General features: G+C 45.0%; 1 protein-coding gene across 47 annotated transcripts in view; it reads left to right on the forward strand.

Annotated features, from left to right (window-relative positions):
- The window catches only part of CELF4 (CUGBP Elav-like family member 4), an 860,865-nt gene that overhangs the window by 654,179 nt on the left and 183,596 nt on the right, over nucleotides 1–23,090 (forward strand). For 22 of the 47 annotated variants that reach the window (XM_074994371.1, XM_074994394.1, XM_074994372.1 and 19 more), the window contains exons 5-6: nucleotides 12,638–12,644; nucleotides 19,363–19,371. The exons of the other annotated variants lie outside the window; for them this stretch is intronic. In XM_074994371.1, coding sequence (XP_074850472.1) covers nucleotides 12,638–12,644; nucleotides 19,363–19,371 — 16 coding nt within the window. The remainder of the gene's footprint in view (nucleotides 1–12,637; nucleotides 12,645–19,362; nucleotides 19,372–23,090) is intronic. 47 annotated transcript variants of the gene reach the window in all.

Raw genomic sequence — 23,090 nt, forward strand, 5'->3', positions numbered from 1 at the left:
AAATTTGCCTCTCACACCCTTGCCATGGGGCATGGCGACAAAGCGTAGCCTTCAGGGTTCTTCTGTTGAGGTTCATTGGGCTGTATCTCTACACCGGATGGCAGGGGGCAGGGCAGGTAGTGGAGAACTTTGGACTTCAGGATTGTCAAGCCAGGTCTTTTATAGAACCCCCATCTCTGAAAGGACCCAAATATATACAACAGTGATGAAGCAGGGGGAGAAGACATCTTTGCCCGTGAGACATGAAAACCTTTTATTTCCCATTTCAGAATCTCCAGCAAAACCTTTAGTGATTCATAGCACAAATTTTGTCATCAAAATAATTTATTCTCCCGCTGTGAGAGCTTCTCATTAACCAGTGACACAAAAGCAACCAAAGTTCAGCTTAGCAACCCGAGCGAGGGAATCGATCCCGTGTGATGCCACGTCTCTATTGGTTAATTACCTCCCCTTCCTCAGTGGCTAGCACATCCATGAGTGGGCGCACATGTGTGCCATCTGTGTTAATACATATGTATGTGCAGTTTTACATATCAGTTCTATAAGGGCTCAGCAACATCAAAAGGGACCTGGATAATCAGAGCAGCCGATAGAAAAGATCAAACGGAATATCTTTTAAACAGATCTGAGAAGCTTAATTTTCCTCCAATGTTACTGCAGGAGCTTTTTCCTCCCCCTCCCCCCTTAACTTGCATGAGTTTCTTTGATCTGGTTTGATGTCTTTTTCAGCTCCTCTTTTTCAGAAATAATTCTTTTTAAATCTCTTTTTTCCCCTTTCCTTTCCCCCAAAGTCATGAACGCATCTACGGGTAAGAAATTCACTGTATCCAATACCTCAGCCCCCTCCCCCCTGGTTCTTCACACTTTCTGTTGAGCTGGCAAACCTCTGATTTCAGGGCAGGTGTATGAAAAAAAATGAGTGCCAAATGCACCTGAATTGCCCTTGTGTCCTGGGTTTTCCTCCTTGCTGCTTTAGAGTCCTCCTTGGTTTTTGTATGGGGCTGCCATGACATAAATCTGGGGGTCACTGAATGAAATTAATGAGTAGTAGGTTTAAAACTAGCAAAAGGAAGTTTTGTTTTTTTTTTCACGCAGGGCATGGTTGGCCTGTGGAACTCCTTGTCAGAGAAGGTTGTGAAGACCATGATTGTAACAGGGTTAAAAAAAAAGAACTAGATAAATTCATGGAGGTTAGATCCCTCAGTGGCTATTGGCCAGGATGAGTAGGAATGATGTTCCTAGCCTCTGTTTGTCAAGGGCTGGAAATGGATGACAGGAGAAGAAGCAGTCAATGATTACTTGTTGTGTTCACTCCCTCTGGGCTAGACAGGACACTGGGTTAGATGGACCTTTGGTCTGACACAGTATGGCTCATCTTCTGTTCATTTGAGGTGAATGTTCTTCTGGCAGCCATTCAGTTATTTCACAGAGAAAGACAAGGCAGAGTTGATTTCAAACCTTAGTTGCCTTTTCCCATTGGTCACCAGGTGGGCATCAGAGTCAGGGCACCTGGGTTTTAAGCATGCTTCTGTCATGTCTTGCAAGTTACCTTATTTCCCTGTGCCTCAGTTTCTCTATTTGTATCTCTGGGGAATGTCCGCTGACTTGGATGCAATTCAGAGAGGCCCCAAAACTCTATGCACTGTTTGCACCATGCTCACCATCCTGGAGCACTCCTGTACCTTCTGTGCTGCCAGAGGGAGGGTCTTCTTTTCACAGGAAATCAGTATTACTCAAGGCAATTTGGCCTGTAGTGCCGGAAACCTTGAGCCAGAACTGTGAAGGTTACAACCCTGGTATGCCCCAGGATAAGGTTTTAAGAAGAGTTAAGGTGTGTGCAGGGTCTTGTGCTTCAGGATTGAATCTCAGCTGGAGTGGAAATGGGTTTCTGTCTGGAATTTGTTCTAGGACACAGCCTGTCTGGTAGCATCCTGGTCCTTCCAGGGTTTTAGTGGGGTTCTGGAGTGTTGGTGTCCAGGTGCCCATTAACTCACATTGATACCAGAACCAGTCTCTTCTGTTCCACATACTAACCATACTAACCCTCTGCAACCCCTGCTATGTCAGCCTGACCCTGCTCTTCTGTCCCTGCTTCAGTCCATCCATGACACTTGGGGACGGGGGGGCGGGGTTGGAACTCTCGTTCATACTCCTACCTGCCCGTTAGCTAAAAGCTGCTGCCAAGAGGTAGAACTATATGGTGGGTGGCATGTAGAATTCCACTGAGAAATGCCAAAGCTTGTAAAAGCACCCTTCTCCCTGCCGTGAATACCAGTCATGCCCTCCCCGCCATTGTGTACCGCCGTTTAAACCCGCTTTTACTATTACTGTTCTACATGGAAGCCAGCTTACGCCAGCCTCTTTGCTTTGAAAAAAAAAAATCTCTGCAGCTCCACAAGGCACATTCTCTGTGGTGTACAGCCACTGCAAGAAAAAGCTAAGCAAAATCGATTGGGCAAAATTGGGTTGAATTTATGTGGTGGTTTGTTAGAAAGGGGATGACAGTCAGCTGGGGACTGAGCAGAAGATGCCAGAATTATTTTCCTCTGGCTCTCGAGTGGGCTCCAGGCATGGTCTGCTGGACAGAAAGACTCTCATTTCATCCATTAAGCTCCCCCCTCACTTCTCTGTCTTGCCCTGCCCAGAACAGGAGTGCCTTGCAGTTTTAGTTATGGCCCTGTGTTCCGTATTAATATGATTTCAGCATTCTCACAGCTGAGATAAAATGTGGCATGTGTAAATACTGTGTACTCACACAAACACACACACACACAAGTGGCTAGTCTTTGATGCTAGGGTTCCAGCAGCCAGTCAGGGAGTTTGTAGATAATAAAGAGAAAAATCGAACTATTAAAGCCCACATTTTTCTTACTGAAACTGCCCTGCAGATTGCAAATCTCTTTGCCATCATTCCAATGCCAACCAAAATGCACCTAATAATAATTGCAGTTCGTGGGCTTTTCAAGTCATTTTTTATCCAGCAGCCTCCTACCAAGTACAAAGCCATCTCACACCTGTCAGCCCAGCTGGGCTGTGCTCAGTCCGAGACATGGGGTGCCAGAAAGTTAATCCTGAATTTCCCAAATCTAATCGAAATGGCCCAAGCCATGATTAATAATTCACCACTTTATTACTGATAAGATGCCTCGGACCATCACAGCATCTGAATAATTGATTCACCAAGAGGGGCGATCTAACCTCTCCTAAAGTGGGAAAAGTTTGACCCCAGAGGTTCCAAGTAAAACTGTCTAAATGTTTTTAAATGGGTTCAACTTAAATCTCTGGCATTCAGTCAGTTTCTGAAGACAATCCAGGCAGAGGGAGCACATGAAGTTTTACATAACAGGACAGGTTGAACTTCTGTAATCCGGCACTCTGTCATCTGGCAACATCCATAATCTGACTTAATTTTATTTAGCTGGATGCCCACTTGTCATTAGTGTGGCCAGTTTTTCCATGGTCCCATAAAGCCACCAGTCCTGGTTCTCCATGTTCTGTGCTGTTATTTAGCTATAATTTACCCCATATGTCATTTCAGAGCCCAATAAGCAGAGGAAGTGTTGGTAATGCTGCTCGGCAATATCGACATCCTGTGGTCCAGCAAATTCTCTCATTTGGCGCTGGTCAGGTCTTGAGGGTGCTGGACTTCAGAGGTTCAACCTGTGCCTGTGAAATAAGTATGGAAACAGGCCTAGAAAGAAAGCTTTACAGTCAACCTCTGCCGCACATATAGCATAGCTATAGAAATACACATAGAAAGAAAAATATACACTCAACCTCTGCTGTATTCTCCAGTCCCCTGCACATAGGGTGGGGTTTATGGGCAATCAGCTCTGTCCCCTGTCCCCCAAGCACCCTCCAAGCTGCATGCAGATCAGTGACACTCTGCCCTGCACCATTTCAAAGAGGCTGCTTCAGCAGCAGTGGTGGCTAGTGCTCTGGGCCCCTTTGAAATGTCAGGCCCTGGGGGCTAGTGCCCTCTTTGCCACCCTCCCACCAACTTTCAGTGGGCCTTGCTGTCAGTCAGACTTGCTGTATGTTATAGGCCACTAAATGCCAAACCTTGGATTCAGGATTTCAGGCTGGTATTCTCGCTACAAGAAGCAATGGGCTTAAATTGCAGGAAGGGAGGTTTAGGCTGGACATGAGCAAGCTCTCCCTAATCCCAGAGTGGTTAAGCATTGACATAAATTGCCTAGGGAGGCTATGAACCTCAGTCAGTGAGCTTTTGAACAGCAGGTTTGCCAAACACCAGGTAGTATTTTGTCCCACCTTGAGAGCAGGGTACTGGACCAGAAGACCTCTCAAGGTGCCTTCCTGTCCTATGCTTCTATGATGCTAGTGAAAAATTTTCCTAGTTTTGCATGATTTTCAACCAGAACCATGTGTGTCATTTCATCTCTCTACACTTCAGTTCCTACGTCTGTAAAACAGGAAATCGTGAGACCTACCATTGCACAGCACCTTCAGACAGACTTTCAGCTCACCAAAGCTCATGCTCAAAACTCTTCTGTTAGTCTATAAGGTGCCACAGGACCCTTCGTTGCTGTTACAGGTCCAGACTAACACGGCTACCCCTCCGATACTTCAGACTGAAGAAGTGCCAAAAACTATAAATATCATCATCATCATCATCATCATCATCATCATCTAAATATGGAGGTGGATTTAGGACAGCCCCACGCGTGTATTTTTGCAGCATCAATGGACTCTTAGCCATGTAAATTTAATGGAAACCATGACCCTAATAACATAAGCAATGCTTTGAGTATTACACAGGAGGGCTAACATAGTTCTGGTATAGTTTCATGGGGCATCCAGACAACTTCTGGAGATTTCACACATCCAGCAGTCAGGATTTCCAGGGAAAGGCTACCTCTTTGTGGCTACCCAGTAACGTGTTTTTTTTTTTGCTATGGTCCAGGTTTTTTTGTTTTTTGTTTTTAAATGCAAGGGCCTGTTCTCCTAAGACAGCAGCAAAGGAGGCTAGACAGCATTCAAGGAGTTAACGTAATTGGAGTGGTTTGGGGGCATTTATTTATTTATTTTCCTTTGGGTGGTTAAATAGAAAGCAAGCCCTGCTGCCTTATTACTATCATTGTGCTGAGATATTACATTAAAGGAGTTTAGGGTTTCAAATTGAATGTCAAATATAATATTGCACTGGAAACTTGAAGTGTACAGCTGAGCTGCTCAGCTGCAGAGGGTTAAGGTAGTTAATGTGGCTGTCCAATAGCATGCAAACCAAGTGATCTTCAATTCAGCCCAGTGAGTTTTCTTCAGAGGCCATCTGAAACTTATGAGAGGAGAAAGAAAAGAACTGATGGATGTCAGCCAGCTGAGGATGGAGGAAACAGAGTTAGTGTAACAAATTGATTGTGGAGGAATTGATTGGAGGGCTGTATTGCTTCAGCTTTAGCATCCAATCATAACTAATCAACCCTTTGTCACTTCAAACTGGAGCAGGCATTGCTGTGGCATGCAGAGGGAGGGGGGAAATATCCTTCGTTTGCTTTGGAGGAACAGTTTCTAGTTGTAAAAGAACCACAGCAATTGCCTTTGGGGTAGATAAGACATGATCACAATTTAAATTCTTCATTATTTTCCTCTTCTGGCCTGATTTTTCCTCTCAGTAAACATTTCATGACTATGTCAACTCCACAGAGATCTTTTGAAAGAAGCCCTTCCAGAAGATCTCTGTGGAAGAAGTTCCTTCAAAAGACAGCATCCAGACACACAAAAGCAGCTCAAAAGAGTGATCTGCTCTTTCAAAAGAGACCATCCACACAGGTCCTGCTGTTTCAAAAGAACGGGCCAGAGATTGAAAAACCAGACCCCATGAGGGGTCAGTGGAGCGTCTACTCACATTTCCTTTCGAAAGGCCCTTTCAGAAGGCAGTGCACTGCCTGAAACAGGAAAGGAAGAGCAGTTTCGAAAAGAGCACCTCACTCTTTCAATCTACTTTTCAAAGAACTCTTTTTGTGTGCAGATGCTTCACAGGATCTTTTGAAAGAGCCCCCTTCTTTCAAAAGAGCTCGCGAGTGTAGACACAGCCCCTAAAAGTATCTCAGGGGAAAGGGATGGTCCCTGTCTCAGTTATTTCCAAAGGGTGCTGTAGGGGAGGTCCAAATCTCAGTGTGGTGGGCTATTCAGAGACCAAGTGCAAGATGAGAATGTGTTGGTTCAGTGTATGATGTGGTTATAGCAAGGTGTTCCTGAGTTAACCCTTCATTCTTCTGTTTTTTTTCAAAATTCTGGGTGGGTGAAAACTGAATGATCTTCAGGTCCAACAAGTTCATTGGCTCCTGCGATGTTCTGTCCATTTTTACCAAAGTGCAGTTTGTGCTTAGATCCCCAACAAGACATAAATGGAATCACACCTCAAGTAGTAGGGAAGGGTCCTCAATTTGACCCAAGCTGCCATTCACCACAAATTCTGCTCTCAGGTCACCCTGGAATTGTAGATCCCGGGCTCAGGGTATGTCTGCTTATCTTAGAAAGTAGGAATTCATCTTTGTGTGTGTATGGGAGTCTTTAAGTCCTGACACTATGGTCAATGGGTTGAAAAAGGAGTCGTATGTTCTCTGGTCTCTTAAAGGATCTTTAGCTTTATGGGATAAGTCTTCTGCTGGTTTACCGTGACATACCCAGTTCAAGTCTCAGCTGAGGTTGATTTGTGGAAGGTGGATGCTGCTGAGTCCAGCCACTAAGCAGGGCTGAGGTGTAAAGAGATTTCATAAGCCTGCAACTGACTGGCAAACAGAAGAGAACATACATGTCCCCATTCACCAGATCATTTGTGACACATCTCCCTTCCAAGACCACAATTCCACAGCTCATTTGAGTCCAGACTGTGGTGGAGCAGAGCACTTCACCCCTTCTTAAATCACGTGTATTTAAGTGATTCACAGTATAGGTGTAGACAACTGAGCCAGGCACACACTAGGTCAAAGGAATCACTCAGAGAGATTCATGAAATTCACAGAGATGTTCTGCCTGTGTACGGAAGGCAGGCATATGTCCAAAGAAGGTGGGTACATAATAAAACCCTGCAATATAATTAAATGATTTCCAGTTCATTACATGTGACAGGGAAGTCATGAAACAGCTCCAGAAATATGGTGTCTTTTGTTCTTCTACCTGAACCATGTCCTTGCAGTTCAGCGAAGGAAGACGGCAACTTTAGCTGATGCCATGTTTGCTTACTGCATTGCACATTATGCTGGAAAAGAAGAACAAAAAAGCTCTCCAGCCCAATAGGGTTAAGTTTGCATTTTATAGCCCTATTGGGAAATAACATGGCAGCAGCAGCTCATTCAACTACAGATGCATTATATTTCGTGACAAACTGTGGTGCATTAAGAACATCCATCAATCATAGAGATAATTTTCCATCTCATCAATTATGCAAATTAAACCACAAAAACTATGTTCAAATCATAGTAAGGGCCTGACATAAACTTAAGATAGCAAGGCAACTCTGAGTACAATTTCAAACCTCACCCTCCCTTTGCCCTGGTATATCAGTAGGCGTGACATGCACAGGCCACGGTGACTAGTCTGTGTTCACAGTTCTGCACTCACATAGGTCTTCTAAACCTCAGCATGGTGAACTGCCTGAAGACGTTTTGCTCCAAAGCCTCCAGAAACTGAAATTGTCCATTTACTGTCAGAAGTAATAGTGGGACTTTTATCCTCTCTGTAGGCCAGAGAATAATTGGAAATACTTTGTCTTCTGCTATGCATCTGCCAAAGTCCAGCATATACAAAGGTTGGCTACTATTTCTAGCCCCATTCTGCCTAATGCCCAGTGGACAACCTCTTTCTTTCGGAAAGTCCTCTACCACTGCTGGACACAGTGGCCTGACTTCAGTAGGAATGCAGAGGCTGACAGGACAGCAAAATCTGTGGCCAAGATTAGGGTTGGAATTAAAAGAGTTTGAATCACCTTTGCTAACAAGGGCATTGATGTCTAACCATTAATCTGTGGTCGTGGGAAAGCCCATTGAAGCTCTAAACCACTTTATTTCACAGTGTGCCCCAATCGCTAACTGATGGGGTTGGACAGAATGTTCTCCTTGTGCAGTTGTTTGCATAAATCTCCACTTCAGGGCTCTTGCACCTTCCCTGGAGGCATCTGCTATGATTGCTCTCAGAGACAGGATACTGGACTCAGGAGGGCCTGACCCAGTATGGCAATTCCTGTTTTCTATACAGCTTTGTTCAGAGATACTTGAGATTCCTCCAGTATTTGCAGGAATTTGCCAATTTGATCACTGGGAGAATGCAGTTGTTTCACCCAGTGAACTCAGCTTTCTCACAGCAAGAATAAGTCAAACAAAATTGACACAGGCTGAAATTTCACACAGTGAAAAGTGATGTTTATTGACAGAAAGAAGCAAATATTTTCCCATAGTCAATAGAATAGGCAACTTTTCACTTGCGATACATGATTCCCCTGAGCTAAAATCTATCTGTCTGTCTGTCTATCACCACACACACCCATTATGTCTGTCTGTCTGCTGTTACATGGTGTCTAAATACTGCAGTGATGGCTTCATTAGATGATAGATAGATAGCTAGATAGATAGCTAGAAAGATATCCCAAAAGATTGTTTACAAATCCCCTCATATCACAACACTGACTTTCACCTCATTTACTGCCGGTGGTGCTGCTTCCTTATTGTTCTGCTCACAAGTGGATTGATTGCTCTTCCCCTCAGTTTGGTGGTGAAGTCTAAAAGTCCGGCACATGACCACAGGCTCTTAAGTGTAAGAGAAGAACCACAGTTCATTGACACATTAATGAAGAAGTATTCAGGAGGTTTATTTATTGCCATTGGTATCACAGTGTGGTCGCAGCAAATCCCTGCAAATAAAGTAAAATTAATTCTATAAATAAGTCAAGTACATTAACTCAATGTCAGGATGGCAAGCCAATGTAGCATACCTGTGAAAGTGACAAAAAGTCAGAGTAACGTGCTAATGAAGGTAACAAGGATAATTTTTTTCTGTACAATGAATGGGCATCATATGCAGATGTAAGAAGTTTGAGTCACAACCTGCTAGCCTTACCCACCACTTCACTAGGATTGCTTTTGCCAGGCAAATGAGACTGGACCCAAAATGGACAGATTCTTCTGCAGAGCAACATCTTAGATACACTACAGAGAGCTTTCAGTACAGAGCTGATCTGTCATGCATCCGTCTATTGGAGTTGATCGAATTATATGAATGATGCTCGTAGTGCATGGTTTTGGTGTGTGGCTCACTTGAAAAGCAGTGTGAATGCATCTATCTGTTCACGGGTATTTGCAGAATAGGTCAAGTGAACTTTTTTCCCTTCACTAAATCCTGAGCTGTTTGCAAACTTTTCATCTTAGACATTCAGGGGCTATTAATTGTGGTGCGTGATTGACCACAGGGTATTGTTTTTCCTCCCTATTGCAAGTCCCATACCTTTTAACAGGAGACTATTGAATGGTGGGTGATGCCTATTCCATATGTACTTCAGTACCAACTTTTCCTGCAAATTCGTACATGTTAAGGTCAGAAGAAATCATTCTGATCACCGAATTTCACTTGCTGCCTGGCACGGGCCATAGAATATCATCCACTGAGCACAATGTCAAGCCAATTGCCTGGGGTGGAGCTAGACCGTACGTTTTCTAAAGTCATCCAACCATCTCCCTGAGCCAGCACAATGAACCAAATTACTCTCTACTTTCAGTTGATGGGTGTCACTGGGCTGACGGCTCGATGGCACTTGCAAAACTAGTGAAAGCTGGTTTGGTAGAGGAACAGAAAAGTTCAGTGCATGAAGATGTGGTTAATGTGGTTAATGGATTCAGAGGTAGATGGGTTCCATCTTCTAGCCTTATTTTTAGCATCAACACAGCCACATCTTTCAATCCTTTGCATCTCTCAGGTACCAATGATGCTGCAGTACGATCAGGAATCCTGAGGAATGATATAATGTACTAAAAGATGAAGGCTGGTTTTTCATTCTCTTCTTTCCAATGTTAGCTAAATCATTCCCTATCAAACAATCCAACCTGTTTCATTGCTAACAGTCAAATACAGCACTTAATATGTCTGAGTGGTGTCTGAAGGGATTTAGGACAACAGAGGGAATTAACCTAGAGTCTCTCAAAGAATCTTAGCTTCCCTGCTTTCCTAGATTCCCATAAATCTACTTGTCTATGTCTTGAGTTTTTTGAGAGTGCTGCTCTGGTGACACAAGTAGCTTGCCAGACCCAACTGCAATTCTGCTCCATTGTCACTATTTTCATTTGGCATTATTGTACTCAGGACAACAGCAACTCCCATGTTTCTGAGGGATTATTGCAGATATGGCTTGAGAGTTCAGGGTGTCTTAATCAGTTTTCAGCTGCGATGTTAAGATCTACAATTTGGACATGTGCGGACGTAATCTACAGAAATGTAATTTGTCGAAAGTTCATTTCTAAGACCTCTTGCGAGGAGCCCAAGGAGGTGATGAAGCATCTTGTAGCCAGCTCTGTAGGAGGCGCAGATTAAAAGGAAAGGATGTAAGTCTTATTGTGTCCTGGTTTAATTTTGAGGGCTCCTTTGTGTACCATTCCTTATACTGTGAGAACTTGAATTTAAAAGTGCCATTGATTTAAAGTTTAACATCTCCCAGCAAGAAGTAACAGGCCTTACAACTCAATATATTGGCCTGGTGAGGCCTTATTTAGAAGATTGTGTTCTTGTCTGGGCACCTGAAAAAGATGGAGGCAACTCAGAAAAAAAGCAGCAAAAAATAATCAAAGGAAAAGTGTTGGAATGGTGAAAAGATTTACGTAATTGATCACTTGGTCAAACAATGAATGATGTAGGCACATGGTAACTGCTCAAATATTTGAAGGGTATATAAATCAAAGGTGTAACCTTGTTATGATGAGCTAAGCAGACTCTAAGAAGGACATATCAGAAATCAAAGGGAACTTTAGGATGACTATCCACAAAGGTGAGATCTTTATGATTATCATGGATGATCCTTCTAGGATGTTGCAAAAAAACCCACTGATTTTGTTGTCTGGTTTAAAAACGGACTGGAGCATAAAAACCAACTAGTTAATTTCTTGGTTGGACAATGTGGCCTTGCAGTTTCAGGTGCGACTTGTCATTCTAGCGGGTTTGAGGAATGAATAGCAGGGGTGGCCTTTGGGATTGATACCAGCAGTTTTTATGTGCTGTCTTTCGCATGAAACCAACAGCTTGTATATAGCGACAATGTGATTTTTATTTAAGCATTGCATAACGCGGCAACAGGAGCCCTGCTGGCAGACGCAGCCGGCCACTGTCAGCAGTTCAAAATCCCACCTTGCAAAAGACAAGTTAACTTTGGGTCACTGCAGCCCCATCGTGCCTCCTAACAATAGCTGCTGCTTCACACGTACCGTGCTCCTATGAAATCACAGCTGCTCCGAGCAAAGGCTGCTGGCATAGCTGGGTCATCACTTGCTGTTGGAGCAAGTCAGATTTTCGAGCAGCGTTAAGGAAAAAGGAAAATGTGCAGCAATGAGGAAGCAATACATCTAATTCACTTCACTTCCCCTCACACTGTTCACTCAAGGATCTCCACGCCCTTTGCAAATATTAAAGCACCATAGTCTTGCCAGGTGCAGATTGCACATGTTATGGGCTTTGACATTATGTATGCTGCCAGCGCTCATCTTGTGTACTTCTTACCACAAATCCAATTGTTGTTTTAATTGCAGTTGCAGGTGGAGTCCCATGGTGCTACCGTCTGGGCACCCAAAATTATAGTCCCTAATCTAAAGCCTTACACATATTCTGTATGGTGAGGGGCAGCAAGAGGTTACCAGAGACAGGAAGCACAAAGTTGCGGGATGATTATGATCAACATGATAAGTCCCATACAAGATATGCTTCAGTCAGACACAAGTTATTACACTCTTTACAGTAGTAACTGAGTGAAATGAACTGGTCAGTGATATAGAGAAAATCAGACCTGATGATCACAATGGCCCCTTCTGGCCTTAGACTCTATGAATCTGTAAAGAGCAGCAGTCACATCGTATTAGCTGCCTAACCATTAGAGTGAATGATTGAGTGTGTGTGTGTGTGTTTGACTCAATTCCATGGCCCCTCTCCTTAGTGGATGGCTTTTGCTTTCTTTGAAGCCATTGCTGGCTATTTTATCAATCCATATTATGGAGACGTTATTGAGAGAGGCATAACAAGAAGCAATGGCTTGAATCTGAAAAGGGAAATCTTTAGTTTAAACATTAGTTAAACACACAATCTTAATGCTAACGCCAGTTAGGCTTTGGGAGGAGCTTTTTAAGGGGGTGTTTGACATGCTTTCACTAGGGGCCTTTTCAAAAAGCATTTTAAAAGTACCTGTGGAAGAAGTGTAAAGGAAACTCCTGCTTGAACCCAGGTGCAAAATGCATACACATAAATGTTCACTGTAGGATTATGTATAGCCCTGGAGATGTTTTCAGTCTCCTGTTGCCTGGCCATCTCACAGACCTTGTATATCTCATGAAAACTTAAGTTTCTGTCCTTTGAATTTACTACGTAAATACTGCATTGCAGAAGCCTTAATTGCCGTATTATTGGGCATGAGCAAGGCCTCAGTCTTGAGAGGCAGCGTGAGGGAGGTAAATGGATCAGCAGATGGGAGATGGAATGTCTGTGTTAGCTAATCTAAGGGGAACACCCAGGGAATCGTTGACAGTTAACAAGATCACAATGGGTAAGAGAAGGATGGAATATGAGATGAAGTGGAAAGTAAGACGTGCATGGACAGCATATGCTGTGTAGGCATTGGTTCCTATGAAGTGACACAAAGCCAATCCCAAAACGTGTGATGCAGCTAAATGTGTATAAAGGAAGAGATGTACTATATCACTTTGGACGTGTGATAAACACTATGCCCATCCCCTTTGCTTGAGCCTGACCAACTGAATAGCTTTGTTTTATGCCAAATAAGCCACCTGTGTGACGAGATGGGCTTGAACTGAGTTCTTGGAGAAGCAAGTGGAAGGAGTTTTGGGGGTAGCCCAACCCATTCTTAGTGAGGGAATTTTAGAGCCTATTCCTTCAACTCCTGCTCACTTGAGTACTCCTTACTCCTGAAGAAGTCTCATCAAGATTACTAGTGAGAAAGGATGGCATGTGAGTGTATTGAAGTCCAAAACCTTTATGTTTAATTTCCTAGGGAAACTGTTTTCTACACTCAATTCTGAACCAGTTCTTCTTCTTGAAATAGTTTCAAGCAAGTACAACCTTTCCAGTCATCAGCTTGGTAGGCCATTGCTGATTGAAGGTCTGTCTATACCACATTCAGATGGTGTGATTGACGAATGGGCTGGCAAATCCTCCCTAGCTTTAATCTAGCTAGTGCAGCAGAAGATAGTATTCCAGACCAGCTGACAGACTCCCAGGCATGGGCTCAGAATGCAAGTACATGTCCAGGGTTCCAAATGGGCTTCTACAACCTGCTGCCATGTCTTTGCTGCTATTTTTAGCTGCAATAGCTAGATTAAAGCCAGTGCAGGTGTGCCAACCTGTGCAGCTATCTCACCTCCACCTGCAGTGCAATCCTGCAACGTGCTGAGCACTCCCGTCCCTGATTCATCAGAGCACTTAAACCCATGCTTAACTTTGAACGTGAGTTCTCCCATTGACCCCAGCATGAAAGGAGCCTTTTGTTTTATCAGGCCCTAATTTGTTTATCAATATGTGGCTAAACAGAGCTGTCAAGTCCAATTGTATCCTACATCTTTTGGCTTCTGGAATTTCCCCACTTTCTCCACACACGTCAGTCCAGGAAGGAAGTTATCTGTCATATAAAAATTGCTATTCATAAGTGCCATCATTCCACCTCAGGGATTGTTACCTGCTGAAGTTGTTGGCTAAGCCCAAAATAGTTTGACTTGTCTAGGGCTCAGTATTTTGGTCTTATTCCCATGACAATGTGGTCAGAGAAAGACACAAGAAAGTTGGGCCCATGTCAGAGTGGTTCAGTGCGGATATAAATTGCTGTTGGTCTGTGCCATTCTTTAATAGGCATGGGAAGGAAAGATACAATAGTACGTTCATTGTGAAAGCCGTCAGGATCTTCAATGGCACTCAGCAGTGCTGGCCTGATTCTGCTCCCATTAATCTTAACAAAAGTTTTACCATTGGTCTTTAGAAAACACCACTCAGTGAGAGCATTGAAAGGACAGATCACAAAGGAGATGGACACTGGCCTACCCTACCATTGTCTCCCCCAAAGCAAAATCAGCCTCTTTCCCTGGACACTAGATGGAAACAGTGCAGGTGTTTGTCCCATTCCTCATCATATTTTCCAAGAAGCCACACCCAGAATGCCAGGGGAGTCTGAAACCAGAAGCCCAGAAGCTGTAGGGCATGATCAAGAAGCCAAAATATTTGGATGATGGTCACTGGCACTCAGTTCTCTCTCTGAATAGATCGGTATGTATGTATGTATATTGATTTACACAAAATGGCCGCCACACCTTTCCATTCTGCAAGTGAGAGAGAGGGAAGGGTCTGATTCTCATTCCCCTCTTGGCAGAAGCAACTTGGGGGGCTGGGGGCATTCTGTAGCCTGGACTTTTTCTTTCCATCCATTCTGGATATGTGAATTCGGAGTTAGTGGAAAGTGAAGTCCTGGGGAGCAAAGACCTCTACTGATCCACAGCATGGACACTGGCAGCAGTGGTTCCCCTGTACTTTTCACTGTCCCCTTAGTTTCCTCTGGGGCTAGGTAATAAGAGATGGGTTGTTCTTTGGCCATTCAGCCCTTGGCTTCTATATTGCAAACGCTCATTATGGGGCTGGATCTTTTGGGAATGTGGATAGTATTCATCTCAGAGCTGAATTCTTCTTGTAGTGGCATTCACACAGCCCCGTGACCAAAGGCAGTGAAGCAGTGTGTATTTGGCATAAGTCCAGCATTCCCATTCCCTTCATTACAAGCTCCCTGTGCACTGTCACAGGAGGTCAAAGTAGACCCATGTTGTTCACTGTGCTCTCCTGCATGGAGGGAGTTGGCAGGATCTGGCACTGCCTTGTACAGCTGTCACCTGCCTAATTAACTAGGTGACATTATGGAAAATGCATTTTAAATAGCTCAAAATTGGCTGTCTCAAAGAGCTTCGCTCCATGGAACATTGCAGCTGCACCAATGTAAGTGCAGAGGAAAGTGGCTGAGACCAGTAGGGTTGCTCTGCATTGCCACAGGCCCACCTAAGCTCAAAATTTGGCCCCCGGGTAAATATGAAAAGCTTTGCATGGGGGCTTTAGTTTTTATTTTAGTGGGTCTGTATCTTTATGTATGAGCTTAGAGTTTGTGGTCCTGGGCACCAAATTCTCTCTGTCCCTTTGACTCTTTCTCTACAACCTAGAGGGTGATAATATTGCTTGCGTTGTGAGGATAATTCAATTAATGTTTCTGAGACTCTCACAAACTGTATTGACAGAGTGTAGCGATTGTATAGATCGACATGTGGCTCTCAGGGACAAAGATGACCTTTGGGTAGGGGAACCCCGTGCTGCTACTTGGAGGTGTGGTTGCAGTATAGCAGACATACTTGAGCTGGCTTTGATCTAGCTAAATTAAAAGTGGCTTAAGTAACAATAGCAGCGAAGCCTCGGCAGCAAGGATGGCTGCACAGGCTTGCTGCAGCTGTCCAAGACCCTGTGGATGGACATATCCAAGCAGCAGCTAGCTCAATTATGTCTACACACACTGCAATTACTCCTCGCATTTACAGTGTAGACATACCAATACTGTGGACAGTGAGGACCTGATGTGGTGCTTGCATCAAGAGGTGACCGCTCAGCCTGAAGCTGCCATGACCCACCACTCAGGTCCAAGAGATCACAGATTAGAAGACACCTGCCCTTTTTAGAACACACTGTGCATCAGACAGGCTCACCTCTTGCCTTGCTTTTTCCTCCTCTCCCAAATTCAGATGGTGAAAACTAAGCTAAGAGAATATCACAAAACTCCCCATAGCTTTGCAACACCTTTGGCAGTTCACCTCCAATTAAATGAATCTTTCCAGCAAACAAGCTGGTGTTTAATTGATGATTGCCCAAGTTAAATAAACCAAAATTACTCCTCTTCTTCCTTCCCCTGACTGGCTCTGCAGACCACAGAGACCACACCTCTTCTGTCAGAGGCATGTTTTTTCCCAGTGATGATACAGCTTGAACCTCTCCGGTCTGACACTCTAATCTGGCAACATCCATGATCCAGCAGGATTTTAATTAGCTAGGTGTCCACTTATCTTGGGTGTGTCCAAGTTTCCCATAGTCCCATAAAGTTTGTTTACAGCCACCAGTCCTGGCTCTTGGTGTTCTGTGCTGTTATTTAGCTCTAATTTACTCCTAAAAGTCTTCTAAGAGCCCAGTAAACAGTGGAAGTTTTGGTAATGCTGCTGGACGATATTGACCTCCTGTGGTTCAGTAAATTCTCTGGTTTGGTGCCAGTCAAATCTTCAGGGTGCCAGACTAGAGAGGTAAAACCTGTCATTCATATTAAGATCTGTTAGAACGACTATAACTCATTTATCTCCTTGATCAGCAATGATAGTAAACACCATAAGGAATGTCCCAGAAGAAGATGCTTAGCTGACCTGTCTCAATTATCCAAAACACCTATCCTGCCAACTGAAGTACATGATAAGGAATGTCCCAATAGGAGATGGTTAGTTGGTCTGTCTCCATTATCCTAAACAACTATCCCAACCACTGAAGTTGCTGGAATTTCACTGCACTTACTATACTGGGTTCTTCATAGACCTCCTTCGGTTTCTTATTAGATCATCTTTGCCACACATCATTCTCTTTTCCTGACCCCAAAATACATGCCAGCACTTTTTGAAGGTATTTATCTGTCTTTCTTTTCTTTCCACTATTTCTCAAAGAGTTTCACAAAGCCAGTTCCCTGTATTTATTCGGCTCTTATTCAGCAAAAGTCTGATTGAAGTGGGATTTTAGCCTGAGTTAGGCCTGCAGAATATCACCCATCTTGCTACAAAATTGACTTATTGCCATATTCGTTGGTGTTTTGTTTTGGATTTGAACACATAAGCTGTTTAAGTGAGCAGGGCACTTCTACAGAAGGGCTCCATCTCATGCCCTCTGAAGTCAATGTTGATATTCCCTTTGACTTCACTTGGCAATAGAGAAATGCCTTGACAGCAAGTGAAGAACATTCAAATGGCGACATCTTTCCAACCAAATGAGTGAAATTCTTTTTCACTGTGTTATGTTAGCTGAAAATCCACTGACCCTATTGGCCAACTAGAAGTTTCTTGATCATTGTGCCATCCATTGGCTCTCATGTGGACTTATTTTCACAGTTAGGGTCTCTCTTGATGTGGTAGAAAAGTTTCAAAATTTTGATGAAAATTTTCATCAATGTTTGGACTTTTAAAGAAAAAAGGAGTTACATTTCTAAGGAAATTTTCAAATATTTTGCCCTTTTTTGACTGATTATGTTCCAGGGCTGAGAAAAAAAAAGCAGGCCCACGACACATGAATCTTTATTCTCCCATCTTTCCATTCCATATACCCCCTCAAGTTTATCTGTAAAAGAGAAAGCAGCATACACGCAGTCAGTGGAAAAACCAAATTTGATTGTTGCAAATGGGCATCGTAAGTAAAAAGAAACTGCCTGAAAAAATGGAAGAGCCCTGAATTAATCCTCTTTCTGGCATTCTTTAACTGCTCTTTGTTTTTTGCCACATAGTATCTTTTTAAAACTGTTGTGCAACATGTTTCCTTTGCAGCCAGCACTGACAGAAACAATAGCTTGACCCAAATATACAAATCAGCTGCTTAGTAAGGGAAAAGAAATTTAGAAAGGTCTATCTCCCTGCATGCTGTGTTCCCATGAGTCTCCTGGGATGGTTGCTTAATTGACATGTCTCTCTGTTTCCTAGCATTTGTGTCAATTCAGAGAATACTGTTCAGTTTGTATATAATACACACATCCACAGAGAGTGGGAGAGGAGATGTGACGGGGTGGATGGATGGATAGATAGACAAGATTGAGTAAATTTCTTTTCTCATTCTCTTTGTTATTCTAGCCCATTGCACTCACAGACAGGTAGGATAACAGGATGTGTTTGTTGGATCAACAGTGAGGCTACCCCACACCTTATGCAGGTGTTGGCAGGGGACTCTTTTTTGGCCCCAGACTGTGTCTTTCTGTTGGCCCCAATAAGAGATGTCACATTTTCTGTCCTGTCCATGTTTTCTCAAGGGCCAATATGGCTACAAATGTTTCCTGCTGTTGCACCATCTCAACCTGTCACTCTGCTCGGCTTGGAAATGCAAATCATTCCTAACCCAAGTGCTGACCTGTCACTTTCTTGATATACTGGGGAGTAAATGACATGGACATCTGCATCCCTGTCTGCCGCTGCCTCTGCCACCGTTTGTTGTGCATGGGTGGGCGGGGGAGGCTATAGATATATACCTTGTTTATAGTCCTCCTCCCCACCATAATTTCATCTCACAGCTGTGGTGAGTTTGTAGAATCTCTGAAGTGCTGTGGTTACTAGCTGCCTTGAAGACACTTCAGACTGAGCAAACTTCAGCCAGATGTTCAAACGTTTTCACTGAACTAGGCAGTTCTGTGGTCCTGGGTAGACAGGATCCAGGATTTTGATGCTGTTCGGTGTGGACACAGGGACCCATCCGAAAACTCAGATTTGCATTCAGCATTGGGTGGTAGTGGGAGCCAATATAGAAACCAAAATGCCCAGAGGGTTAGAGCCTCACACTATAAAGGAGTATAACAGTGTCAGTCCAGTGGTCCATCTCACCCAGTAGCCTTTCTTCGGACAGTGGCCAGTGCCAGACGCTGGAGAGGGAATGGCCAGCACCAGGACACGGAGTGATCAGGGGTTCCTCACTAGATGGGGTGAATACAGGCTGCAAGGATCAGCAGGGTGGCCAAACCTTGGCTCATGAGCCACATGTGGCCCTTTTAAAGTGGGGATCCTGGAGTCCCCCTCTCCCCCCATTCTCCACTTATCTGACTGTGGGGGGTGGGGATCCTGCCCTGCAGCAGGATGAAGGAGCTAGGGTCTTCTGCTAGAGATGCCACGTGGCTGCTGAGAGTGTGTGAGGAGGTACTATTTACAGGTCCACTCCCCCAACAGACAGAGTCATGCTCGCCCCGCCCCCGCAGGAACACACAACCTGTCTGGCCCTCGGAGGCTCCTCCTTCTACTCATGGCCATTTGCTCCTTGTGCTGGGAGCTACAGGGAGAAGCTGCTGCTTTAGCTCCCTTTGGGGGAGAGAGCAGCAAAAGCAGTGCCTCTCCCTGCAGCCTGCAGCTCCCAGCCGTGCCAGCTTCAGCAGCTTCCCTGCAGGAAGGGGGCCTTCCAACACCATGTGAGTGAGCAGGCCAGCAAAACCTGGAAAAAGTCTGGGGCAGCATGTGGGCCCCCCACAGTGGCAACTGGTGAGGGCAATTCCAGGGGGGCACCAGCCATATCCCCCCCACCCATCCAAGAAGGGCTGGAACCCCTTCCTCTGCCCCAGGCCCAACTCCCTACTTGTCCTTGCTTGGCACCCTCCCCACATCATCTCTGCCTCTTTCTCTCCCCTGCTCTGCCCCACCCTCCTCTTCCAGTGAATGTGGGAGTTGCCCCCCTCTCCTCCAGAGTGGTCCGGCCTTACCGCTGGGAAAGGTAGAAAAAACTCGCTTTGTGCTGGGGCTGCACCACTGCAGGAGCAGGACAAGACCAACCCCCCCACACTCACTGGAAACAATGTAGCGTGGACAATGAGTGTGGGGGAGGGCAGGCACTGGGGGAGTGGTTTAACCCTCATGCACTCCTCACACATCACTCCTGTCCCCATCTATCATCTTTGGCTTCTGCCCGCTCAGGTGGGGGACCTGGGTATCGGAGCTCACCTGCAAGGCTGGGGGGCTTCTGCAGGAGCAGGGCAGACCCTTGAGCCCCAGCAGGCATCTCTCACTGGACTGAACCCCGAACCCCAACACTCACACCCTGATTCTTGAGCTTCTGAAGATTGACATATGCAGCTTGGGAGGCCAGTAAATGCGGCCACCCTTGATATGGACACGGAAGGGAACCAGGTCTCTGCATCAGTGCACATCCATCATGATTAACGATAACTCCCAATGGACCATTTGCCTGGAATAGTTTGGTTTCACACAGCTAAAACTTGCCCCTCCACTGCTTCCAGCCAAGGCCTGTGGGCAGTAGAACCATTACAGTTCTATTGCAGAGGGTCACCACACACTGGGTTCTGAGGGGGGTCCTTGCACATCTCCCAAGGGTTGAGAGGCAGAACCAGGAAGGTGCTGTGGCAGGTTCAAGTGATCTTCCTTGACATTGATCCCTTGGCCACTTGGCCCCTGCAGAGGGAGGGAACACAGCAGCAGCATGAATAGGTGCTGGACCTTAGGTTGCCGTGGGTGCTACAGCACTCCTTGGCTTGAAGTGGTTTCCAGGCTTATAATTTGGTTCAATGGCTCTCAGCACCCTCACTGAAAATCTGTGCACTGGGTCCCAAATTCAGACAGTACAGGTTAAACCTCTCCAATCTGGAACTCTCTTATCTGGCAACATCCGTAATCTGGCCTGATTTTAGTTTGCTGGACAACCACTTATCATGGGTACGGCCAGGTTTCCTGTGATCTCATCAAGTTTGTCTACAGCCACCAGTCCTGGCTCTCAGTGGTTTGTGCTGTTATTTAGCTTTTAATTTACCCCTAAATGTCTTCAAAGAGCCACGTAAGCAGTGGAAGTGTTGGTAATGTGCTAGACAATATTGACCTCACGTGGTCTGGCAAATTCGCTCATCCAGCACTAGATATTTCTTCACAGGGAGCTTCAGGACTTTAAGCAAAAACCATCCATCATGACTGGGAAGAGTAGGGGAGGGAGCTTTTCACCTTCATGGATTTTTTTTTCCTCCCTCCATCTCACCTTATTCATGTTTCAATGGATAGAAATTCATCTTTCTCTCCGAAGAGCCGATGCTTAACCAAGCCGCTCATGTTGGGAGCATTTTTCAGGCTCTCTGTCTCTCCTGTCCCCTGGGGCCCCTCGACTGACATAGCTTCTCATTTTTATGTTTGACACCTCAAAAAACAGCCTCAATGAATGGGTCCTATTTGTAAAAGAAAAGCAACTTTTCTCAACGCCAAAACCTACTTCTCCCCAGGAGAGAAATGAATCCCTCCTGAAACTTTCTTTCCCACCACTTTCTGTGGGAGGGAAGGATGGCATATAGCATATTAGTATGTAGGGATGTTTGCACAGATAGATAGATAAATGGGTGTGGATCGATACCTGGGTGTGTGCAGCTTATATTACATTTAAATGCACTTCCCTCTGCAGACTGCTAAGGAAGGCATGCAACTTGTAAGGTAGTCAGCTTTGAAGTGAGACTGTGTGATATGCATATTGCAAATACAGTGTGTGAGTGTGTGTATCCTCTTGTGTATTGTTTGTGTGAGGTGCTAAACAGCTGCCACAATCCACCCCAGAGTTGGCTGCATTTTAGGGGTGGGTAAGTCATTCTGAAAGACTGAGAGGCAGTCAGTTGGACAGTCGGGTGTGTGTGTGTGTGTGTGTGAGAGAGAGCGAGAGAGAGAGAGAGAGAGAGAGAGAGAGAGACAAAGGGAGAGAGAGACTGCCCCCTACTTGAGGGAATCAGAGCTAGTCAACTGCAGCTCCTCAAACTTAGCTAGCACTCAGCAGATATTCTGCTCTTATGCAAATGCTGGCTCCAGAGTTCCCGAGCTTTTGGACTGGGAGCCTGTGGCAGAGTTGTGTACGAGTGAGCGTTCTCTTGAGGTCCAGCTTTAATCAAATTTCTACTCAGATTTCCTATTCAAAAATAACCTTCCTCTGACCTGTCTGCAGCAACGTTCTGGGTTGCAGCACACTGCTGCAATATCCTCCTGGAGGGTATCTAGGGTCAGATCCTGCCCTCATCTCAGACATCTGGGCTGGGAGTTTGCACTTAGCACCATTCGCGAGCTGACTGCTTCGCAGACTGATATCACGTGGTTATGAGAGGGAGCCACAGCCGCAGTCGCTCTCTCAAGGGGAAACCAGCTCATGGCAGTGGAGAAGAATCACGGAAGAATCGTTGTACCGAATCCTCATATCAGTGTATGGGAACCAGGGTGATTGCTAAAGCTACTTTGTCTTGCTCTCTTGGCTTCCCTCCGCTAGACCCTTCCCCAGGCCATCTTCCTGCACTGCACTTTTAAAGGGCTAATCGGCATCACTTCTTGCATCCAGAGGCGAGACCTGGTCTCTTTAGCTTGTAGTGAACTGTTCAGGGCATGGCTGGTCTCTTTTCTGTGACTGCACAGTACTCAGCACAAAGACCCTGATCCTGGCCTTGGGTGCTGCTGCAAGAAGAAGGAAATGATGGGAACAAACATGAAAGGCAACAAACTAAAGAGCTGTCTGGTCTAGTGTGATCCATTATTCCCTACAAATAAGTGGGCCAGACAGTGCGGAAGGGACAGTCACCTGGTTCCTCTTTATATATGAGCAGGGCATGAAAGGGCTGAATAGGTTGAATTATACTTGAGGAAGAATCAGCCACTAGCACTTCCCTGCTCAGTTTTCCATCCAAGGCAGGGTCAGATTTTCAGAGGCTGAACAGGCAGTTGATCATCCAACTGAGTTAGGTGCTTCAGTGCCATTGGTGTCAGTAACCCCTTTCTCCCCAGCTATAAAGTACATAAGATATCCCACCAACCAGCCCTCCTTTGCTTTTTCTTCAAATACAATTGCTTTGGTTTCTTCCCATGCACTTTGAGCGTTGAACAACCTCCCAACCACTGACCACACACCCTTGAACTGCAGGAGAACAGAAAACAAAAACAGGGTTTTTTAAGGCCAGCTATTATGTTGAACCCTGCGTGTCCTCAGGTCAATGTGTTTCCACTGGACAACACTCAGAAGTATCCTTTAGATATGGCTGAGACACAGAAGCTGACCTTTGCAGAGATCCATGGGAACACGTATCACTGGTGGGTTTCATCCTCAATCTCCAGTTTCCCTGA

The sequence above is a fragment of the Carettochelys insculpta genome, chromosome 5, assembly GCF_033958435.1.
Source record: "Carettochelys insculpta isolate YL-2023 chromosome 5, ASM3395843v1, whole genome shotgun sequence".
Classification (NCBI taxonomy): domain Eukaryota; kingdom Metazoa; phylum Chordata; order Testudines; family Carettochelyidae; genus Carettochelys; species Carettochelys insculpta.